At 33.9% G+C, this 23596-nt stretch overlaps 3 protein-coding genes across 5 annotated transcripts; all 3 read right to left on the bottom strand.

The window, feature by feature from the left end:
* LOC129322787 (uncharacterized) lies at window positions 1–4960 on the bottom strand. Of its 3 annotated transcripts, none has more exons than XM_054969172.1 (9): window positions 4869–4960; window positions 4651–4775; window positions 3327–3478; window positions 3090–3223; window positions 2670–2896; window positions 2368–2574; window positions 1117–1197; window positions 507–905; window positions 1–294 (listed from the first exon to the last, which is right to left on the bottom strand). In XM_054969172.1, exons 2-8 carry the CDS (start codon window positions 4689–4691, stop codon window positions 668–670), a joined length of 1080 nt encoding a protein of 359 aa, XP_054825147.1. In that variant the 5' UTR covers window positions 4692–4775; window positions 4869–4960; the 3' UTR covers window positions 1–294; window positions 507–667. The 3 variants fall into 3 exon arrangements, with proteins under 3 accessions (XP_054825147.1, XP_054825164.1, XP_054825156.1); XM_054969189.1 differs by having other exon boundaries at window positions 4651–4780; window positions 4869–4932; XM_054969181.1 differs by lacking the exon at window positions 1–294 and having other exon boundaries at window positions 502–905.
* A 2650-nt stretch (window positions 4961–7610) lies between these two features.
* On the bottom strand, window positions 7611–14363 carry LOC129303433 (sm-like protein LSM2). Its single transcript, XM_054942744.1, has 3 exons — window positions 14179–14363; window positions 13890–14048; window positions 7611–7925 (listed from the first exon to the last, which is right to left on the bottom strand). The coding sequence occupies exons 1-3, from the start codon at window positions 14179–14181 to the stop codon at window positions 7806–7808; spliced, it is 282 nt and encodes a 93-aa protein (XP_054798719.1). The 5' UTR covers window positions 14182–14363; the 3' UTR covers window positions 7611–7805.
* Window positions 14364–17084: 2721 nt separating this feature from the next.
* Window positions 17085–22502, bottom strand: LOC129303429 (BTB/POZ and MATH domain-containing protein 2-like). Its single transcript, XM_054942733.1, has 4 exons — window positions 21746–22502; window positions 20204–20552; window positions 17927–18203; window positions 17085–17545 (listed from the first exon to the last, which is right to left on the bottom strand). Exons 1-4 carry the CDS (start codon window positions 22171–22173, stop codon window positions 17367–17369), a joined length of 1233 nt encoding a protein of 410 aa, XP_054798708.1. The 5' UTR covers window positions 22174–22502; the 3' UTR covers window positions 17085–17366.
* Window positions 22503–23596: the final 1094 nt, after the last annotated feature.

Below are 23596 nucleotides of genomic sequence, written 5' to 3'. Positions count from 1 at the left end.
TTAAAAAGTCAAAAGAACGAATCATTCTATAAGCAAGCAACACGCTGAACGAATCTTGGAGTTTCAAACCAAAACAAAAAAATAAGATGAGTATGACAACTTCTAGCTTGCTCGTAATCAAAAAAGAAATATTCAATTCTGATAATTTACCTATGTTATGGAAAGTTGTTTCGATTTACAGTAGAGATATATCGTCAACAGACTAGTTGTCGGGCTAATTGTATGCCTCTCTTGAAAGGGATTGCTCGAAGGAAAGAGAGCACGTATAACTGATTCTATAATTACAGTTCAGATCTACAGTAAAAAAATAGAAACAAAATCAGTTTATAAAATATTTTTTAAATTACAATTTTGAACTGTTTATGTCAAATTTTAACCGTTTAAAGTTATTTATTTAGTTATTATTTGATATTATAATAGTAATTTTATAATATATTAAATCTTAGCCATTTGAGGAAGCTAAGTCCTGGATGAATAAAAAATAAGGGGAAGGAAAGAAGATTCACCAGGAATCTAGGAACTCCATCCTGTATTAGCAGTAAGCAGGTCCTTTCACATATAAACTTTTCCATCACAAAATTCCCTTTTCCTTTCTCTACGATTACTCAGCACACCGAAATGATCTCCTGGACAACAACAGCTCATGTGCTCAGGCTCTCATTTCTTTCTACATCGAATCCAAGCACCAACACCTATAGTCTGATTTGGACATGGCAAAGAGCTCATCTGCTGTAGAGTTCTCAAGTTCCTTGGATTTCCAATAATCAGAATTGCCAGTGACGTTACTTGAAGTAAATGTTCCGAGGTTTTCCTCGGTATGAACTTGGCTTCGGATTCTCTTGTACAGCCTCATCACGGAAACACAGTCTTCATAGGGGTCATGTGTGCCTGTCTGGATGTCATAACTGTGAAGCCAAAAACACAATCATATCCTTAAAAGTTATACAGACAGGAGTTGCATTTAATAACAATTGTTGGCAATACCATGCCAAGTAATGCCTTTGAGTTGCACAGAGCAGGAGAGAAGGATAATGTAGATTTAATTAAAAATTTTCAAAATTAGAAGCAAGTTTAAGACGGGGAAAAGAGAAGTGGAGAGGCAGGGAGTTGACTTGCCCTAAATACGTTCGAGTAAGGTACTTGAGCGAATGGCTGACCAAGTTTGTTTTCATCAACGGACGATACTTTGCAGTGTCCCTGCATGGCAAAATATAAGCATAGCACAAATAAAATTCCAGTCTTTAGATCCAATCTCGGATCATAAATTTGCCAGTGAAAGCCAACTCGTAATCAACCCAGTGAAACACAATATAAAAGGAACACAATCAATTAAATGGAACGAACCAGGAAATTATCCATATTCAAAGAAAGCCACAAACTATGAAAACAAAGTTATTCAGTGAAAGCAGCCAAAGAGGGAATTTTGGTGAAAGAAGATCAAATTTTATTAAATAGAGCTGGGACATATATCAGCGTTGAGGCAACAGGCCTGCCTCACTCGGCTCGGTATCTAGTGAAAACTAATTAGATGTACCATCTAATCTAATGACAGAATCCTAAAAGCTAAACCTTATTCAGTCAAATCCCTAAAATAAACAAGGTAACTAGATAATAGAACATATTCACATAATATGCCAAAACATTGAAAGAAAAGTGATAAGCACGTGACTTCCAACAATAAGCATAATCAATGAAATATTAAATGTAGGACCAGGAAAGGAAACGCAGAATTTCAGACCCAAAGGCCTCCGAGGCTAACTCAGATGGCAAGGGTGTGGTTGGATGTGGGTAGAGACCCAAATGCTACCTGAATTAAGTATTCCACAATGCCACCCTATAATAACAGACACGCCAGGTTTTTAGCACAAGATTTAAAAACATTAATTTATAAAAGGACTAGAGGAATGTATTATATGGTGAAGGACAAGACAAAGTTGAAAAATAAATCCAATTTCTCCTTACCAGGTACACCGAATGAGGAATTATTGAGTTAATAAACAAGCAGAGCAAGAACAAACACAGCAAACATAACAGAAGCATTTTCTGACCATCATGAATTGTATATTGCATGTTAGGAACAGCATGGCATAACCAGCCTAAATTTTGCGGTAGACTATACTATAGGCACCCCAAGTGATAAGCCCAAGTTAAGAGATGCTGTATCAAATGACCCAAAATTTAACACAAAATAGAGATTCTCAGTTCTTACATGGCAGAAGGCTTTGCTTCTCAATAAGAAAATAAAATATATTGAGATGGTACAGACAGAGGCAAGGTACTGTAATGAGGAAAAAAGAGACATGGTTTTCGTGAAAATCTTTAAAACTATATAATCAATAATATATAGCTCAAGAATGTCCCCTCTACCTCAACATATGATCAGGATAATTCAATTTTAGGCAGTCCAAATCATGTTCTAGGTCATGCCCCACAAGAAGCTTGGCCTTTCCTCCATCCAATCTAACTTTGCCAATTGATTCTCCATTGTACAGAATTTGCAATACCTTGTCTTGAACTTCCTTAAGTGGCATGGCATCTCTAAGATGCTCTTCTGTCAACCCAGTTATATCATATCTGAAAATTTCAAGCACAGCCAACCCCAACAATAGTACTTTTTATTACTTGTTCACTTTGATAATAATAAGACAAAACACACGGCTCAAAAGTACCTATAGTTAGTAACCGGGATTTGAGGCTGTACATAGGTGTGGAAAATTAAATTCTCATCTTCATCAACCATGCATACTCTAGCACAAAGGTCTAATGATCCATCACTTCCACCACCAACCATTTCACAATCAATGGCAATTGCTCCAGGGCGCCTTCCAGTGTGGTTTTCATGAGGAGAATTTGGACGAAGTATTGGGGATCTTATATAGGCCAATGCCTCTGTTCCCTGCATCATTTCCCAGCAAAATTCAAAACTTCCATAAAAAATCAAATATAGAAGACTAGAAAAACTGATTGAATGCAGTTTCTTCAGTTGACCAGATCAAATATATAGAGGTAAATTATGGCCTACATAAAATATAAAATTAAAAAGGGCATATAACCAACTTACGTAGCCACTAATAAAGTAACCAACTTACCAGAGGAGTTGGTGCAGATAGATAACATGTTTCTTTATGCTCGATAAGAGCTGCGGGGCTATCAAATAATTTTAAGCAAAGTTGACAACCATGTTGAGAGAAAAAATTGGAACAATTTCCTTTCGGCAATGGACCTAATAAATGGAGCCAAGGTCATAAGTGAGCATAAAAAGATGATTGCTGAGTTAATCCAAGCAATATTACCAACATCAGATTGAATATGGAATGATAACCCACCAGTAAGGTGTTCCCTCAGAGATTCAAAAGATTTGCAGTGCTTTTGACAGACCCCACATTTAGGCTGATGGACTGAGTGGTATGAGATCTTCATGTGCTCAATAAGATGTTCCTTTTTCTTGTATTGCCTATAGCATGCTGAGCACTTGTGCCTGTAAAGAGTCAACTACCAGGTATTAAAGCACTAGAAACTCTAAGATATGGCTTAGGTGAGAAGTCCTAAAGAGCACACGCCTTAAGCAACCAAGATGTTAAAGTAAGAAAAAATATACTATATAGGGTTAATGAGCGAATAAGACCCTGAACTCTTGCTCGAAAATTGCCCTGAACCCTGAACTCTTAAAATATGTAAAATAAATCCTAAACTTTTAAATTCATAACAAAATAAACGCTGACCGCTAACTTTTTTAATACCGTTACTGTCCACGTGGGTACTAAAACAGTCAGGGTTAAATTCGTAGGAAAAAAAACCCTAAATAGTGCCTACGTGAACAATACCGGTGTTAAAAAGTTAGCGGTCAGTGTTTATTCTGCTACGAATTTAAAAGTTCAAGGTTTATTTTACATATTTTAATAGTTCAGGATTCAGGATAATTTTCAAGCAATAGTTCAAAGACCTATTTGCTCATTAACCCTACATAAACCAGAAAAAATAAAGTAATTGGGAATAATATATAACATAAATTCTGAAAAAAAAATTGACATAAGAGCCAAAAATAGATAAACATTGTGGTCATGACAGTCTAGGCCATTAACCAAATAACAAAACATCGAATGCACTGCTCAAGCAAAGAGGAAAACAAATGCATATTATTTAAAAAAAAAAAACTCCGACGAGGTGAGGCTGCAAGTATTGTTGGGCTACATGGTAAAATGTCTATTACGACGACCACAACAAAAGTCTTTTTCCCAACAAGTAGGGTTCATTACATGGATTGCATGAAGCCATGGTCCAACTCTTCTACTACATTGAGTCTATTTTTATAACCGTCCCTTATAAGTTTATTGGTTTGAGTGACAAAAGATAAAATATTAACAAGATTTCATTTTTATGACTTTCCCTTATTTCCAATACAAATCTGAGCAAGAGAAAATCTATTTGCCGTGGAAATTGCTCATCTAATGAACTCAAACAATCCATAAGAGGTCTTTCTGTAGATGTCCATTGTCCATTTAAGAATAAACTCATTTCCCAGCTCAAACAAACTATAATAGCTGGAATTTTCCTACATTACTTGGCTGGCTAGATTGCAACAGAATTTTCAGAAAGCAAACATGATGATCATCCTGGGAAATAAAATGTAAAAAAGGACATAAAATTGACCTTTTGGCTGGCGTTTCAGGAGGGTCTGCTTGAGTGTCCATCCCGTTCAAAGCAAATGCGTGCAAATAACTCCGACCGAAGTAAACAGACTGTCGAGAAAGTGAAGTATTCTCACTAATCGATGGCTGTACTACAAATAACGGAAGAAAAATAAGCTGAAACGGGAGTGAGTAGACAGGAAAACCAACTGCAACTCTGTGAACCTTAACTTGACCTACCTGATGGGTGAGCAGAGCACAATGATGATGATGATGGAAGAAGACGCACCAGGCTGCATGTTTTGGGTCCAACTTCAAAAGTTAAAAATAAGGGTTTTCTAAGAAAAAATTACCCTGAAATTTTAATTTGAGAATCTTTGATAATTATAAAATTTTAATTTTAGATATATTATGATATCATTACAGTAATTATATTGATTATATTAATACTTGCATGTATTATTAAATTAATTTTTTTTAAAACTTAAAAATTAATTAATATAATAATTTAAGAAATCAAATCCATTAAAATTAAATTTAAAGAATAAAATTGATAATTGAAATAAATTTAATAGATAAAAAATTATATTATTTCAAATATTTAAAATAAATCATAAATTAATTAAAAAAATAAATCCACTGTTTGAGAAGCTCATTGTCTCGATGAAAGATGATTATGAATAAAGCCATAAAGGCCACATTTATGGCATTATGTTTCCAATTGTATTTAAAAAAAAAAAAAAGATGATTGTGGGTAGATGATAATTGATGGGGAAGACTTCTATCATTGTTCCTGTTGGCTGTAAAACAGTCACAAATCCACCATTCCACCGAATAATGCCAAACAGCAAACTTTGATAATTCAATGTTGCTAAAATTAGCGTGTCAATAATGTAAGCCATAGAAATGCTGCAAGTTATCTTATTTTTACAATTTTTTACTCATTTTGTTTAAATCGAATTTTATTCCAATAACATAATTACTTATTTTTAAATTAATCACATCTTTCTATATTTACCTCTATATAATAGAGTATTTTAATTTAAAATAAATATAAAATAATTTATTCAATAAGATACTTTAAAGTAATGATTATATTTTAAAAGATTAAAAATATTTTATATTTTTAAATATTCAATCCTTAAGAAAATGTACTTCATTTTTTGACTGAGAGAATAAATCATATTCCATTCATTTTCCTATTATAACTTATAAAACACCTCTAATTATTTTATGGGAACTAAAAAAATATGATTAAATCATTATTTTTATCTGAAAACAAAATAAATTTTTAATATTATTCAATTTTGAACGAGAAATTTTCAGTCTTGCATTATGTTGAGCCCATTCATTTAAAATTTAAAAAAAATTAAGTGACTTTGAGATAACTTAAAGATTTTATAAAAAGAAAATTTATTTTACAGAGATTTTATAAAAAAAAAAAAGACATTCGCCCATTTGTTTTAACTTATTTTATGAAAAATTATTTTTTTTAAAAAAAGCTATTTTGCAAAATTTTATGATGCTTGTTTAAATTTTAGAAAATAATCTGAATTTTTTTAAAAAATACATTTCTCATTATTTTAATAAGTTATTTTGAATAACTTTTAAAAATAATCTCTACAAAATGAGAAATATGTGATGATATTATAAAATTTTAAAATAATTAAATAATAAATTATTTTATAAAATACAAATTAAAGAAGATATCATAAAATTTTAAAATAATTAATTAATAATAATATTTTATGATTGTAATCAAATATAAAATAATGTTTTTTTTATTAAATCTTCACAAAATAAATCACATATTATTTTATGTTTGATTATAATAATAAAAATGATTATTACTTAGTTATTTTTTAATTTCATGATATATTTCTTTAATTTTTTATAAAAATTCATCATTTAATTATTTTAAAATTTTTTGATATCTTCATGTAGCACTTTTTAAAATAGAGAAAATGTGGTGTATGAGAGAGATAAAAGTAACTTCTTAAAATAATTTAAAAACTGCTTTTTTCAAATTTTAATTATTTTTAAAAATTTATACAAATATCATAAAAAATTATAAAATAATTTTTTAAAAAAGTAATATTTTCATAAAATAAGTTGAAACATATGGGCCAATTTTCTTTCATAATTAATGATTTTAAAATGGAACAATATTAAAAAAATATAATACACATTAAAATGCCCTATATTAAGGATCAAAAAATTCTTCTAGAAGTACTTTATAATAGGGATAGGAGTATATAATATACAAAAGCCAACATCTTTAATATTTAATTAATTATTTCTTGTTCTGTATTTCCTTTTCCTTTTCATATTTCTTCAATTTTCCACACTTTTCAACAAAATTAAAATAATAAAAATATTTACAGTTTATAAAAAAAGTAATTTATATTACCATATTCTTTTTTGAATTTATGATAACTTTTGTTTATAACCCAAAAAAAAAAAAATATTCTTAGAACCCACCTCTAAAATGGAACCATTTTTCCTTGTTTTTAATTCTGGTTACTAGTTCCAGTATGTTTCTTCACGATTTGTGCTATTTTGATGTTTTAAATTTAACTTAACACCAACGACTTTCTTGAGTTTTACTACTAAATTGTTTCGGCTGTTGAAAGCCAACATCTTAGCCTTCACTCGAGCATGATCAAAGCCATTAAGCGTATCTTAAAGAGACTTCCTCACCAGCCTCACGACCTCACTCTCAACGACTTAACCAGCCTCCAACTGGACTCTTTCATTTTCCTGTTTTAGTTTAGGCATCTGTAGTTGCTTCTGAGGTTTTAGTTCTCGTATGTCGAAGCAGTTGTTCTTTGAATTTAATAATGTTAAAAAAAAAAATTCCTGACGATTCTCACAAAAGACACTGATGGTGTTGCCTGCCACGCCCCTGTTTTGGTTATGGGTCTGCCATAACTTGTGTGTGTATTTCCTTTAAAAAAGGATAATGCTGCGAATTGAACTGACTTAAACAACATAGAACTCGACAAGCCCCAACGGTGAGTAAAAGCTGAATGTTAAAAATTCTGTTACAGTAAAATTGAACCGTGCTAAAGAGTCGTATGAATATCTCTCCCTCAGCCAAAAGTCCCCTCACTATTGTGGATTATATCCCAATCATGTAGTCATGAAATATTCATTAGAAGACATTGACTAACTGAATCAGCCACCACGAGCTTCTCTCCTTGTGGCATCATGCAAAAGTTCAACGTCCACTCCTTCCGGAGGTAACTGCACATATCTTACCACCGACCCCCTGATGAAGCAGTTCCTTACAGAAAGCTGCGATCAAACATGATGTTATATGTACACCCAACACAGTCGTATGCATGCCAATCAATGGAATCTGATGCGGAAACATGAAATATTTTCTTAGGAGAATGTAGATAAGGACGGAATAGTTCAAGCTTCCAGATCAAACAAATGTAATCAATCATCCAGATCAAATATCAAATCGAATAACCTCACCAATTATTTGCTCCTATTGTGTCCAGTAAAACACATAATTATTGGTAAATCTCTATTAATAATTCAACCAATTTTTTTCTAGCACTCAACACATGATCATTGAGAGACATGATGTGTAAAAAAAGTTCAATCGTAGAGCAGCAAAGATCAGTTTATCAAAATAAAACACAGACACGCTAAATTGAACATAACTTGCATGAACTTTAGTTATATGCGAATAACCACTTTGACATTCAAAACTTAATAATTAATCTCTCTAAACATTTCAACGCGCAAACACAAACTTACTGCCATTAATAGAACCATTATTTCGCTAAAGAAAAATGTTGGACGGTTTATCTACACCAAACCTATAAAGTATAGTTAGGTTGTCTCAACATAGCCCCAAATTGAAGAGGTTAACTGCATAAAAAATAAAGGGCAATAAAATGAATTGTCAATAACATATCCTGTTTCGTAAGTAATGGACTAATTAGGAATCATCTGCACAAATTTTAAAGGTTCATTATCAAGTTTTAACAATCAAGAAAGTTTAAAGGGGTTCTTAGTTTTTCTCTTTTCTGAGTGAAAACATACTACTCTATTTGTTATAACATAAGCATGATACTGTAGTCCTTTAAAGTCTTAAGTTCAACAAGTAATTAAATAGAACAGAAAGGAAGAAAAATGGCTTAGCAAATGAGAAATGCCTCTAGCACCATTGGATTATTCATAATTTAGGACATGTTTGGTGAAAATGTTTTCTATTTTCACTTCCTAAAATCTAAACTTCAAAAATATGTTTGGTCAAGTATTTTTCTTTTTCAAATTTTATTTTCATTTTTCCAAATAATGGAGGAAAAATAAACATAAAATAACCCATAGAATTCCCAGTGTGGAATAAGAGGCATCATAAATTTGCAACAATCAATGGTAAATCAGAAGCTTTAGTTTATTTGTTTATTCTGACCTCATTTTCTATGAAAAAAGAATTTATTGATGGGAAGTATTACAAGAAAGCACAAAGAAGAACCCAGGCTTGAACTCAAGTGCCCCTCCCAATTGGATACCCCTCAAAAGAAACCATTTGTTAACAACCAGAAAGAAGCCATCGTAAGAATAATTCTCTCCCAAAGAAGTTGCGTAAGGAATTGCTCATTGAACACTAGCACCCCATTTTAACCAAATACACTACAGATCCGCAAAGATTAAAAAATATATTCCAAATATGCCAAGCCATTTCACAATGGAAGTATAAAAGATTATGTGTTTCTGAACTTCTGAAAAATACAACAACAACAACAACAAGCCTTTATCCCACTAAGTAGTGGGGTCGGCTACATGGATTGCAAGACGCCATTGTGCTCTATCATTTATCAAGCTTTTAGAAATATTATTAATTAAGAAATCACGTTCAACAACTTCCAAGAGTGTTCTCTTAGGCCTTCCTCTACCTCTCTTAATCGGACTCAAAGTTATATGTTCACTCTTCTCACTGGTGCCTCCCTTGGTCTTCTTTGTACATGCCCAAACCATCTCAACCGATTTTCTACCATTGTTTCCTCAATAAGTGCCACCCTCACTTTTTCACGTATGTGCTCATTTCGAATTTTATCTTTACGTGTATGTCCGCACATCCATCGTAACATTCTCATCTCTGCTACTCCAACTTTATGCTCTTGCTGTCTCGTTAGAGCCCAGCATTCACTACTATATAACATTGCCGGTCTGATAGCAGTACGATAAAACTTTCCTTTAAGTTTATTAGGCACCTTACAGTCACAAATAACTCCTTTAGCTTTTCTCCAATTAAACCACCCAGCTTGAATTCTATGTGAAATATCTCCACTGATTTCGCCATCATTTTGAATAATGGCTCCCAAATATCTAAACTTTTTCACTTGAGGTATAATTTGATCTCCCAATTTCACTTCCAAATTATTTTCGAATAGTCCTTTACCAAATTTACAATATAAACATTCCGTCTTACTTCTACTCAGACAAAAACCTTTCGACTCCAATGTCCTCCTCCATAACTCAAGTTTGCAATTAACCTCTTCTCTTGTCTCTGCTATAAGAACTATATCATCCGCGAAGAGCATACATTTCAGGATTTCCTCTTGAATATGTTCCGTCAAAACATTTAAAATCAAGTTGAACAAATAAGGACTCAGAGATGATCCCTGATGTAGTCCAATTTTTATAGGAAAATCCTTTGTTTGACCACTAGGCGTTCTTCTACTAGTTTTTATCCCCACATACATATCTTGTATGGCTTTAATATAAGCAATCCGTACTCCCTTTTTTTCCAACGCTTTCCAAAGCACTTCTCTTGGTATATGGTCATAAGCTTTTTCCAAATCAATAAAAACCATGTGTAGATCTTTATCTTTACAACGATACTTTTCCATTAATCCCCTTAATAGATAAATCGCCTCTGTAGTTGATCTACCTGGCATAAAACCAAATTAATTCTCAGAAATACTTGTCTCCAATCTCAACCTGTGCTCAATTACTTTCTCCCACAATTTCATTGTGTGGCTCATGAGTTTAATCCCTCTATAGTTAGTACACATAAATTCACATAAATTCAGTAATAAAGTTATTTATGGAGGACATTAGACATGGAAAGTCACATGGAGAAATTGGATTCAGGGTAGCAAATTAAGTTATGGACATTAGACAAAGAAAGCTGACTTTTAACCTATAAATCATGGATACACTAAAATGGACGCCGTGTCCGTGTAGGATACGTATCCGACACGAACACACGTCCTGGACACGGATGTGGCGTGTCCTTTTTTTTTTTTTGTGAAACAGGCGGACATAGGCTACTGCCGACGGACACAAGCAAGTCGTGAAATACAGCGTTTTGGGCGTTTTTTTCCCCTTAGCACAAATGCTCTACTTCATGAGACGTTGACTGATCCCTCTCACTCCCACGTCCCTCGCCTAACTCACATTGCTTTGCCTTTGACCCAATGATCTTGCATTGTTGCCCACTGCCGTCCTTCCTTCCTCCGCTATCAAGCTTGAGCAAGGTAATATTCTCCTCCATCGCTCCATCTCTTCGAGCCACTGTCGCTTTGTCACTCTCTATGTCCGCCTCTTTGGTCACTATTTCGGTGCCTTCCTTAGTCATTGCATTGGATTCTATCTCCCCTCCTCAGTCACGACTTAGCGAGGTAATACTCTCGAGCTTGGTTGTTGTTCTTTGTTATTATGTGGACAGAGCTGATTGGAGAGCTAATAAAAAAGAGTTTGGTTTCCCCTTTCATCCATTGACTTTAATTTTGCCCTCTATCATGATACTATTTCAAAAAAGTTTGGTTTTCTTATGTTGTACGCATTTTGTAGTTTTTGCTCCAATTTCCCTCTCTTCTATTTCTTGTTTGCTAGTACATTGGTTGATGGATACTGAATAGTCTTTGTAGTTACAATTATGGCAAAGCTTGAATTTAGATAATTTTTATTTGTTTGTTTTAAATTTTTGTTAGCTCTCCTCAGATTAAAGTATGCAGAAAATTGTTTATAATTTTTCATTCTTTATTAATTTAAGTTGATCATTATTTTTTGCCACTTGATAGTACTTAATTATTTAAGTATTTGTACATGTGTATCTAAATATTTAATATTTAATTATTTCTATAGCTGTACCCGTATCCTAAAATTTTTAAAAATTGCCGTATCCATGTATCATGCCGTATCATATCCAATACCCATACCCGTATCAATGTTTCATAGCTTTTAACATAAACTTTCCAAAAATCCAGCTTAAAGTCAATCCCTTTCACTTTCCATGTCTAATGTCCTCCACATCTTCATTTGCTACCAGCACTCCAACAGCATCCAAGATTTGCCTTCTTGCCACAAAAGCACTTTGCTTTACAGAGATATTACCTCTAAGAACCTACCCTAATCTCAAAAAAAGACCTTAGTAATGTCTGTAAAACACTCAATCCCAGGTTTATAGGTCCAAATCCATGCACCTTAATAGGTCAATCCTCCTTATTGACAAGAGTGATGAAAGTAGAATTTATTCCAGTAGTCAACCTTCCACTATAGAAATTAGAAACTCAATAAAAACCTTCATCAGGACATCCATCCTTCATAAAAACCAACAAGCCCGGAAGAAGGCCATATTGAATCTTTCTGGACTAGGAGACTTACCTTATGTTATGAGAAATAAAAAGGAGTATTATTCATTCATTAGACACCTTATACAATACCATATCTCCCTATTTATGAGAGTCATGTAACTAATCTCAGCTTCCCAACTAACTCTTAATCCCACATGACGCCTTATCAATCTTCCAAATCCCACTCCTAACCTCCTCCTCATAAGATCTCTTTCCAAGCAACTGTAAAACCCACTATAGAAGGCCAACATAACCCTCAAGAAAAGGCCTCTCTCTGACCTCTTTAGTATAAGGCTCTTCATAAAATCAAGAGATTCCATGCTTATTGAGACATTATGCCTAACAATTCCCGCTCTATCTGTCTCATACTTCTCCAAACTTCTTCCTCCTCAAAAAGGCCTCCCTAGCCAAGCAATTGTAGAGACTATAGTAGATGACCAATCTAACCCCACAAGCATAAACCTCTTTAAAATCAAGTGACTTCCACTGCTGTTGAGACTTTACCCCTAAAAATTCTCACTCCATCTACCTCATACTTCTGCCACTGTCATTGAAACCTTGTTTATACCTTGAAGGAAGTCCCTCCTTTCAATCCTAGTGTCTCCCCTCCCTATCCCAAATTCTAAATTTCTACTTCACAAACTTCAGCTTCTTTAAAAACTTATACCCTCAGACTGGTGAATGACAAGCCCAGAGATACAATGATTATAGCCAATAACTTTGCCAGGTATTCTTAACATCCACAAAAGCATAATTGCAAGAACTACATCCCTAAGCTAAAGAATGATAAATGCAGCCACTGTGGCAAAGAATAATTGATTTTGGAGTTATCAGCCTTATCTGTAAGGCAACCCATGGGAACTTTAAGTAATAATGATCTCAATGTCATCCTCTTCATCTTCTCATAAGGAGGCAAGTGATAAGTGATAACTGATAAGTGATAAGAGGACCACTCTTTAGTACGATAGATTCCAGTGAATGAGTAGAAAATCAAATTCTCAATCGGAAATAGTAGAGCCCAGAGACAGGGAAAGGCATACAACTGAGCAATTGAACCAACATTGGAACTTACTAGTGAAAATACGATTCACAGCACTGAAACTAACCAGGAAACTAACCAGGAAGATATGCTACTCCACTGATACATTAATCCATAGCAGGGTATACATCAGAAACATGACATAGAGTTGCCCACCTTTTATTACATGTCAATTGCAGTTCAAGATTATTTAACTCTCTTGAAATATTATTTTGATCAAAGGGAAGCGTGCAAATTGATTGGCTAAATCAGCTCATGTAAACTTTTGGTCGTTCATAAACCTCCTATTGAATGTCAGGTTTACGCATCCTATTGAATCCTAAAGCACCATAAGAAACTTCAACACTGTTCATCCACCCAAAAACCTAGTATTAGTCTACAACGGCATTAGCCACCAACACAGGAAAGAGCGAGAAGTAAATCTTAACAAATAAAAACCTTGTAACAGAATTCAAATGTCCGAGAAGACTCCGAAGTTTTGAACCATAAAAATGAATACAACTGTACAGGGCAAAAAAAAGAAAGAAAGAAAGGAATGGCAAAGCATAAATTGACAGCAAATACTTCTTTCTATCTTGATAAAAAAGATTGAACTTAAAAACCTAAAACAGAAAGGCATACCATGTGAGGGTATTTGTCTTGGTCAACGACGCGAGTGTTCTCGAGCTTGATGTTAAGGTATTGGTCCACTGAGTGCAATGTTCCTCTAATAGCCAAATCGTTCTTGAGCTCCACCGTTACTTCTCTGCCCACCAAGTCCTTGAAATAGGAGAAGAACAACTAGACCAAAGCAACGCCTATCACAATCAGAAAGGATGAAGGAATCCCAGAAAAATACAGCACGGAGAAAATTTTAGGGAGGGGGAAAGGGGAAAACCTAGTTAATCTAAAAATTCAGGGTGAAAATTACCATTTTTCAAGAGCTGTAAAACGACGCAGAACAGGGGAACGCGAAGAGGAGAGGTTGAGTTGTTTCTCCACGGATTGAGGGCAAGGCGCTACTTATGACTAGCGATCGTGACTTGACTCCACTGTACGTCTCTAGTCTCTACGGCATACAGCCCTGCATAGTGCATACCTATTCGTAATTTGTTGTCGACTAGATTGCCCTCGAAGTCATATTATTCGGGTATTCGCAATTCTCAATGCCAGCGAAGGGACGATATTTTTTTTTCCCTTTTAATGAAAACTAAAATGCATTACTAAACAACAAAATACAAGCAACGACAAAAAAAAAAAAAAACCAAGGGCAAGACAAATTGATCCATTTTTATCATCTTCACTCGTAAATTCAGATACGAATGATGATTAAGGAGGCAAAAGTTAATATTTAAAGAGTAAAATAAATTTGTTTGGAAATCAACAATTCCATTACAACCTTTGTGCATGCGATTAAATTCAATTTGATTCTTCATGAAGAGGGACCTACTTTGAGCAACAATATCCTTTATAGATATAAAAGAGTGAATTTAAGAATGTAAGAATGACAAATAATTTTTTTAAAATAAAAATAATAATAATTTGATATCACAGAAAGGTTTTAAGGAATTTTTTTATATTAAATTTTTAGATAAAATTATTTTAGCATCCATTTGTAACTAATTTTTTTTTCAAACAAGGAAAGGCAAAACACAAATAAAACAACGCAACAAACTAAAAGCTAAGGAGGTCTAAGATACTCCAAAAAACTGGGCACACCCAATGCAAGATGGTAAATTCCAAGACAGTGGTCCGATTTGAGGGAAAAAAAAAAAAAGGAAGGTTGATGACCTTAGCATTATGGAACTTCCACGAGTGCTTGTCGTTGACCAACACTCAATCCAACCTACTCTGACGATTCTTCCTGCGCCGAGTATAGAAAGGACCCAAACAGCCAAAGTTAGTCAAATTAAACTCATTAACCCAATTTCTAAAATCACTGTCTATGGAGTTGCTAGAACTATGAGAAGACTAGTACTCATGAGCATAAAAGGTACTGTGGACAATGGCGGACCCACGTACATTTGCCACACACCCTCACATGGAGAAAATTGTATATATAGTATGAAAAATTTACAACCTTACACCCTATATTTTTAACTTTTTAAACTCTCCAAACTCAATAAAAAATATTTGGGAATTTAAATTTAAACTCCATATCAACCTTCTCAACATATTTTTGATAAAAAAATCTTAATATATTTTGCTCAAGTAAAAATATGAATAATTTTACTTATAGTATTATATTTTTACCTAATGTAATTAATTTTAAAAATTAAAATATTATTTTTTTTAATTATTTATTTTTAATTTGTATTGTTCTGCATCTCTGACTCAAGGACTTAGCTCCGCCGTTGACTGTGGAACAACCCCACCTCCCCCAACAAAAAGAAATGCAGCAAGGGCCATTAATGGAAAGGCCAAGTCTTTTCAGCTCTTGCTAAACCACTCAACGATTAGCAAGTAGCCAGCTTGCATGAATAGCGGGAATGAAGTAACTCTCTATACCCAAGACAAGTCAGAGATGTATGAACTGATGATGATTCTCAATGACTTCAAGATTCCAAGCTTCCTTGTTCCAAAGCACCCACAACCCTCCCACTGAACCCCCTTGCGTCAACCACATGAAACTTATTAAAACCCATCGATATAGCCAATGTGATAGCTTTTGGTCCATTGACACGTGTTTTTAAGATAGCAACAAAATTCAGCTCATGCTTTTTGGTGAGTTCTCGGAGAAGATTAGGTAAGGATCGAACCATAGTGCCTCTCGTGTTCCGGAAGAGCAAATTCATTAACACAATGTTGGGAATTGGTGGGTTATAAGGCCCTTAACCTTCTCGTTCCCTATCCTTCTACACATCTTGGTTTGCTACCGAGTCATCAAGGCCCATTGTCATATTTTGGTCTTCCAACAATAAATGACAATTTTACATATTAATTTTTTATTTATTATTATATTGTTGTGAGTATAAAAAAAATATAAACATTTAAATAAAACTTGTAAATCATCTATTTTCAATAAAAAATAATTTAATAATTTATATAAATTTATTAATGACAAAAAATTTTTTAAAAATTTTGAAGAAATTATGACATTTTAAAAGATTAAATTATTATTTATACATTTCAAAAAGATTTTATCATCATTTTTTCTAAATTATTCTCATTTAATTATTAAACATGTCAAGTAATTAATATACTTTACACATTAGATTAACTTAAAAGTTATTTTGTATTTTAAAACTTAAAGAATTAGCATAACAATTTTAAAAAAATGTGAGTAATTAAATTAATAAAAATTAAATTTAAGAGACTAAATTCAATAATGAGTTTAATTTAAGAAACTAAAAATTTCTTTACCCCAGTTGTACAAATGAAGACCACAGGTTTTTTCCATCCCTTTCCCAAAAATACGAAAAAATGGAGGAAGCAAGTGTTCAGGAATTTGCCAGTGGATCATAGCAATTAGGTTTGAAAATTGAAAGTTTGACACCCATTCATGAGAGAAAATTGCAAAAAATAATTTTTTTTAAAAAAAATCATTTTGAGCAACTTTTCCTCCTAATTTTCTTTCCCGTTTATTTTCTTCTCACTTTTATCTACATCTAAACCAAACATTAGCAAAAATGTCACCATGTAATCAGTCAGCAATCAATTTAATCTATATTCTTTCTCCAGCATCCATGTGCACGTGTCCGTAATTCCGCATACTTCTTGTTAACCAACGTCTCATAAAATTTAAAAAAGTGCTTTATAAGATATTTTTTAAAAAGACAAGCAAGAAAAACTTGGTTGAACAAACATTGACGACCCAGAGGAAAAGACACAAAGATATAACAGTAATCTAATAACAGAGTTGGCCCCAATAAAAGAAAATAATAACAGACAAATGTTAAGAGTAGAAAGAAAACTACATATTACAAATGAAACATGCCAACCGAAGCACCAAAACAAGCTACATTTACATCTAGACATTAAAAAGCAAAGGGGAAAAAAATAGACCCAGAAAAAAAAATTAAAAATTGCCCCTAATCCTATTATCATATCTCTCTCTCGTTCTCTCTCTTTTATAGGAGGAGAGGGTATACAGATATATATTTAGTGTTCACAGCCCTACTATAGTCTTTGCTTCACCCGTCGACCATTTATGTCACTGCCATCAAGAATTCCTCCACTCCTATGCTTGCACATGAAGTCTGAATGCTCAGTAAATCTAGCCACGTACTCCAATAGCTCGGTCAGAACAGATGGGCAACTTTCCTTCAAGTACTCAAAGCCGTCAGTTTGCATCACAGCTGCGAAACAACAAATGAATATGCTTTAGTTCATTAATCATTAATATGAGGAATGAAGTCACATGAACATATTACTGCAACAATAAACTTGGACTATATCAATCTTATAAACAAAAATCATTGTTGTAATGAATTTAGCAACCAAAACTCCTTTGTGGTTAAGGTGTGAATCGCGTTTATTGTCCAAATGACTGTCGCTGCCGAGGCTATATACAGTTGCGGCCAGATAGGCTACCAAATCAACTCGTGAGTCATGAAGATCACTCAATTATCCTCTCTTGTACCTCCTTAAATAAAACCTTCAAATGTCAAGATTCACATCCCCTGCCACTTCTCTTCGGAGTTAGCAAAATATAAATATTCAGGGGAATTAAAAAGCACCTCTGAGATTTTCAGGCATTGCAATGAATTTGAGACAGACTGCTTTCAGCTGGAAACAATGGTGATGCTCTGCCAAAGCTAGAGTTGTAGCCACAGTGTTTATTGCAACATCTTCACACAGGCTAGCTTCACACATCAGCCTAAGCCTCTCTAAACCATACCGATCAGCGGCTGCAAGCAGATGCTGAGACATCAATGTAGTTGCCCATTTTGAGTTCATGCCAGTAAGCTCTTGCAGGTCAGGCAGCGAGTCCCAGTATATGAAATGAAGTAATGCCTACAAAGGAGTAACATGATAGGATGCAACAGACTAGTTATTTCCACAAAAACTTTCTCCAATTAAATTGCCAAAGCTGATAAATGGCAGTCTTCATTATACAAAAAACTCATGTCATAATTGTACAGATACTGCATCTCTAAGAAAGCATCACTGAAAAACCAAAAACAAAAAACAATGCAAAGCAAAGCAAAACAGTCAAAAACTTGAGCTTGAAAGGGTGCATATCTGCTATGCAATAAAAAATTCAATTCAAAATGTTCACATAAATTCCCTTAATGCATTAAAAATAGCACAAATAGAATGCTTCGTTCTCAGACAAAAATATTAGAATGAAACGCCACTGAAAAACAAAAACGCTCACTTGTTATTTGTTTTCTTTGCATATTTAAGCTGGTCAGTACTGACTAATTCGCCCGAAACATCCTATCATATTTATAGACCTCAACTTAAAAAACAAATTGGCATCACTAAGCACCTAGGAAATGGAATTAATTAACTTCCATGAATTCATAACACCAAATCAAATAACTTCTTCCCATGATTAAAGAGCCTGATGATAAATAAGAGGTGCTCTTACAGAACCTCACTTCATGCTTTCTGCTGATAAAGCAAATAAAATGGCCTTACCGAGCATTATAAGTCTTTAATCGTATTGTGCAAACAATTAATCAGCCAGCCGCTACTTTTCTCCAATAAGACCCTCATATAGTTTAATTTCCTCCCATTAAATACAGTATCATACGGCTACAAAGATGGGTCAGCTAGAAAAACTTATCGAAATAGAACCAATGCACTAAGTAACTAAGCATTAGAATCCTATATCTATGCTCAACTAGCATCATATTCATAACTGATCAAAGTAATATTTTTCTAATCATTTTGTTAAAGAGGCTCGTATGCTCTTGGTGGGTCTGCAATGCAATCTTATAAAATACAACACAATATTGTTTAGTATGAATAAAGGATGTGCCAAAAGTGAAGAAAATAAATGGAAACAGAACTTTGAGCATCAAAATGTCACCCCAAGTGTTCATTATTTTCTGAAGAAAAGTATGTTAATATGAAATCTGTGTTCATTTTTCAAAAGATAAAAGCTCATCAAAGAAAAACGTTCATCAAGAAAAATACAAGCACATCTCCACAAGAATAATAAATAAGGAAATTACATAAATATAAAAAGGAAGCACAAAACCATGGAGCCTATCAACAAAAGTAGCAGGAAAAAAATTACAAATCCCATATTAAGGCAAGCACAAACTGCACTTGTAAGATGTAAATAATTACCCTATTGCAATACCTATAGTAGAAAGTCAGTTTTTCCTCTCAAGTAATTTCATAATATAGAAGTAATGTTACATCTATCAGAGTGAAGTATGCTGAATCCAACCCATGACCCACAAAGTCAAGCAATATGCTCAAGTAATGTTACATCTATAATGTCAAAACAGAGAATTAGGGGCTGTTTGGAGTTGTTTTTATTTTATTATTATGAGAACTAGTGTTCTGTAAAACATGTTCTAAGAACAAAAAAAATAATCAAAATAGGTGTTTTTTTTATTTTCTCTTGTTTTCCAGAACAATAATCACAGAACACTTAAAAGTTATTTTCATTTTTCTGTTCTCCAGAACAATATTTTGTTTTTTTGTTCTCCAAAACACTTTTTGAAAACATGTTACCAAATGGATTTTTTTGTTCTTTTGTTCTGGAGAACAGAAAACTGTTCCCAGAACAGGTTTCCAAACAGGCCCTTAATTTCCACTAAAACTAAAACAAGTACCTCTAGCAGCATTAGACCACTTCATCTCGATATAAGATGACTCTATCTCATTCTGCTTAAAATAGAACACTTAACTAATTTTAGATCCACACGAACACAAAAAATAATTAAAAATAAGTAATCATTAATTAAAATAACGCAGATAAAATAACCAAACAATAACTTAAAACGTCAATAAGTTCTAAACAAAAGGAAACGCACAAGAGCATTTCATCAAACCTTGAAAACTGGAGCCTCCATGTCTTCAACTTTTATACACTGAGTATTTTGATCTTTCATAGGACCAAAAAGCTGGGCTCTGAATACAGGTGACCGAGCTGCTAGTACCAATTTATGAGCAGCAAAAACTTCTCCATTAACTTCAAAACTCACATCACTTCCTTTTCCATGTTCTAGTAGCTGCCCAAATTGCTGTCCAATGTTAGAAGGTGGTATTTCTATGGAGTAGATCTTCGGACCCTCCGTGTGTGACCTCACTACACCAACACTACAGTTAACACAGAGGCAATCATCTTTAAGGTAGTCTGACGTCTCAAGAGCTGTTCTCTTAAAAAACCGCTTGTACCCCCTGAATCACCCAATATCAATAAATTAATATTTACCAACTATTATCTTCCCATAAACTCTCTCTCTCTCTCTCTCTCACAGACACACACATCATCGAGTATTTAGTCAAGTTGAATCAAAATCCAATCATTGACGTATCCTCTCAAATATCCACAAACACATTCAGGAAAGGAAGAGAAATAGTGCAAGCAAGATATTTCAATTCAAAAAATCTGGAGTATAAAAATTTTTCTTCCCACATGAACCGAGGGAAGCAGACTAAAAGCAAACCAACTTACACTTAATCTGGAGGCTTTAAACTAAGTTTCGTCTTAATGGCACATGTGAGAAAACAAAGAGGGGTCTTTCTAAAGTAAAAGACACTTCTCAAACCACATTAAACCCCCTCCCTGCTCTTTCCCAACAATAATAACAGGAAGCCTACAACGCAGTGAAATTATTATCGCTTTTATCGCTGATTTACAGCATTCCAGAAACACAACTACACTTGTCTAGAGTATGGGATAAAACGAGATATCTCCCCTCGGACTTTGCATTATCCCAAAAGTCCTGGTCCATTATCCACGTAACACAACAGAATCATACAGATACTCCATTCTGAATATAAAGTTTTTCATATCAAAAGTTAATTGATGACAAAAACTGAATAGTAACAGCTGCATTCGGGAGGTGAAAGGCGCATGGATAACTCGCATGGGCTTTAAAACGCATTTCCCTTGACACCTAATTATTTATTTCTATAAGTAACCTTGGTTCATGCTTTACAGTCATGGTATGAAGCGAAGAATTCAAAGTATTATCAGTTTAAATGGTATCACGATCTTTTTTTTCCCCTTGTTGGTTTGTTGAGAGGTTGGGGGGAAACACACCGCCGGGGGGATTCCCACTGACATGCTCAGCTTAGTGCCAGTACCTGCTTCATATTAAAGAGACTAAACGTTCACTGTTTAAGATTTTCAACATCATCACTCCAACGGCTCTTCAATTTTCTCTTATAAACAACGCATTCCACAGTCAGAGACAGATCAGAACTCAGTTAATTACTCTCCATGCAGATCAAGAACTTGGCCTATATATAGATATATACTATCTATTGATGGCCTAAATCAAGAAAAGGGGGAACGGTCAAAAATAAAAATCAAGAAATGGGGAAGGGCAGGAGAAAAAAGGAGAACTCACAGGAAGCCAACTTACCACATGCTACCACGGTATTTTAAGGTGTAAGGCCCACTTTCGAGCGTTCTCTCAAAATGACTATGTACCTTATGCCTCTCTTTCCCGCTCTGATCTAAAAGGGTCAACTCAAAAAGAGCCCTAACGTCTGTACCTTCACTAGCAAGCGCGATAAACAGCGATACATAGGTAGCATTGTCTTCCACGCTCTTCCCATCCGGATAAAAGTAGATCGCCCACTCATACCCACCGACCGAAAACGTGTCAGATGCTATGTATTTCCCAATCCCAATTCCTTTTGACAACGAATAGCCCGTGATCTTAAACTGATGAGAACCCCTTACAGTCTCGGTGATCGACGTCGATGAGGTCGTTGCAGGTGGCGAAGACGGAGATGGGGATGATGAATTGGAGGATGGCTTCGAGGTTTCTCGGAGAACCTTACCCATGCGCAAGCCACGATAATTGAAACAACAATGTTTTAATTTCCGAAGGAAAATTCCAGATAAGAAACCCGATCAGAGGTTACGAAAATTAGAGAGGAATTGTGGTCACGATCTAGGATTTATACGCAAAATCGGGTGAGAACTGAACACGAGGACTTAGAAGCTAGAATTGGGGTCAACTTTTTGAGCAACAGACAAGAAAAGTGAGAGCTTCACGAGAAAATCTGGGGTTCCTTTAAGGAAGCTTGAGAATGATAGCGATCAAATTCTAGGGTTTCGAATCAGATCGGAAGGAAGGAAAGATAAAGAACGGAGGTGAGTTGACAGGAGACGACTTTAAATGGGGCTTAAATAACTTTTTTGGGACGAAGGAATTATTGGCGTGCGGGGTTGCCGATGTATCTGCCATTCAAGACACGTGTCAATTTAAGCTATGCTCAAAATTACGTTACTGAAACAGTAACTTCATGAAAAAAAAAAGAAGAAGAAGAAGAAATGAGAAAAACGGCAACTTCATGTCAGCTTTGGCTGCCCTCCGACTTAAAAAATGCAGGGATTTAGTTAACGTTTTGAAATCCAAACCGGAGAGAATAATGGATTGTAATTCTTATACTTCAATCAGTTATATTAATATTTGAATCAGTTTCATAAAGATTAAATAAAATAATATTTATATATATAAATATATAAATAAAATATTAATTTATAAAAAATATAATATACCAAGCAACATCAAAGATTTAGATTTGATGGTACTTAATACAAACACTAACTACCTGAATTATCTAAACTACTAAAAATAATCATGAGCTAGTGAGGCCCAAAAAGCAATGTCTCTCTTAAATTAATTAAATTTGAGCAATGCCAATTATAAACATTCATTAATTAGAGAGAGCTAATGAAAAGTATTTTTTATACCGGTGGCATTCTATTTATATCCTTTCTAGCATCTAAAATTCATGAAAAAACATTTATTTGTATCATGATATTCTCCACAAATATTCTAATGAGTTATAAATTACAGATTGAGAAGAAGTTCAATTTTTGTGATAATTTTCTTTAGCGACAATTATGACAATCATTGAAGTATAAGTTCATATTGACAACATTAAAAGAGGAGCTTTTAATCCAACCAAAAGCATATAACTAACATTTACAGGGTAAAAAGGTCTCTTCTTAGTTCTTATCATCTTGAGTGGATCACTCTATAAAATTAACTATCATAAATACATATATTCTCTCATATGTATTATAAACAAAAAGGCCTATACATAGACCATCATAAAGTGGTCACCCAAAAATCAATTTAACAATTGGAATGCCAAAGTTTAGTTAAAATTCTGACATAATTCAATGTTAACTAGAGAGATAATAAAAAGTGGATTTCACTAGTTACAGTTAACGAATATTTATATTTTTAAATGAA

Source organism: Prosopis cineraria, unplaced genomic scaffold (genome assembly GCF_029017545.1).
Source record: "Prosopis cineraria cultivar Desert tree isolate PC_DT_omini unplaced genomic scaffold, ASM2901754v1 PC1, whole genome shotgun sequence".
NCBI lineage: Eukaryota > Viridiplantae > Streptophyta > Magnoliopsida > Fabales > Fabaceae > Prosopis > Prosopis cineraria.
The sequence above is the reverse complement of the archived record's forward strand: the minus strand, read 5'-3'. Positions and strand labels throughout refer to the sequence as shown.

What these genes read in the sequence shown, in the direction of transcription:
- LOC129322787 (XM_054969172.1), bottom strand. Translation starts at nt 4,691, where the DNA reads ATGGACACTCAAGCAGACCCTCCTGAAACGCCAGCCAAAAG. An exon ending in TATCTGCACCAACTCCTCTG is followed by an intron (nt 2,897 to 3,089) that starts GTAAGTTGGTTA and finishes GAAATGATGCAG; the next exon opens with GGAACAGAGGCATTGGCCTA. An exon ending in ATCCCGGTTACTAACTATAG is followed by an intron (nt 2,575 to 2,669) that starts GTACTTTTGAGC and finishes TGAAATTTTCAG; the next exon opens with ATATGATATAACTGGGTTGA.
- LOC129303433 (XM_054942744.1), bottom strand. An exon ending in AAGACAAATACCCTCACATG is followed by an intron (nt 7,926 to 13,889) that starts GTATGCCTTTCT and finishes GTTTGATCGCAG; the next exon opens with CTTTCTGTAAGGAACTGCTT.
- LOC129303429 (XM_054942733.1), bottom strand. Translation starts at nt 22,173, where the DNA reads ATGGGTAAGGTTCTCCGAGAAACCTCGAAGCCATCCTCCAATTCATCA. An exon ending in AAATACCGTGGTAGCATGTG is followed by an intron (nt 20,553 to 21,745) that starts GTAAGTTGGCTT and finishes TGGGTGATTCAG; the next exon opens with GGGGTACAAGCGGTTTTTTA. An exon ending in AATGCCTGAAAATCTCAGAG is followed by an intron (nt 17,546 to 17,926) that starts GTGCTTTTTAAT and finishes GTTGTTTCGCAG; the next exon opens with CTGTGATGCAAACTGACGGC.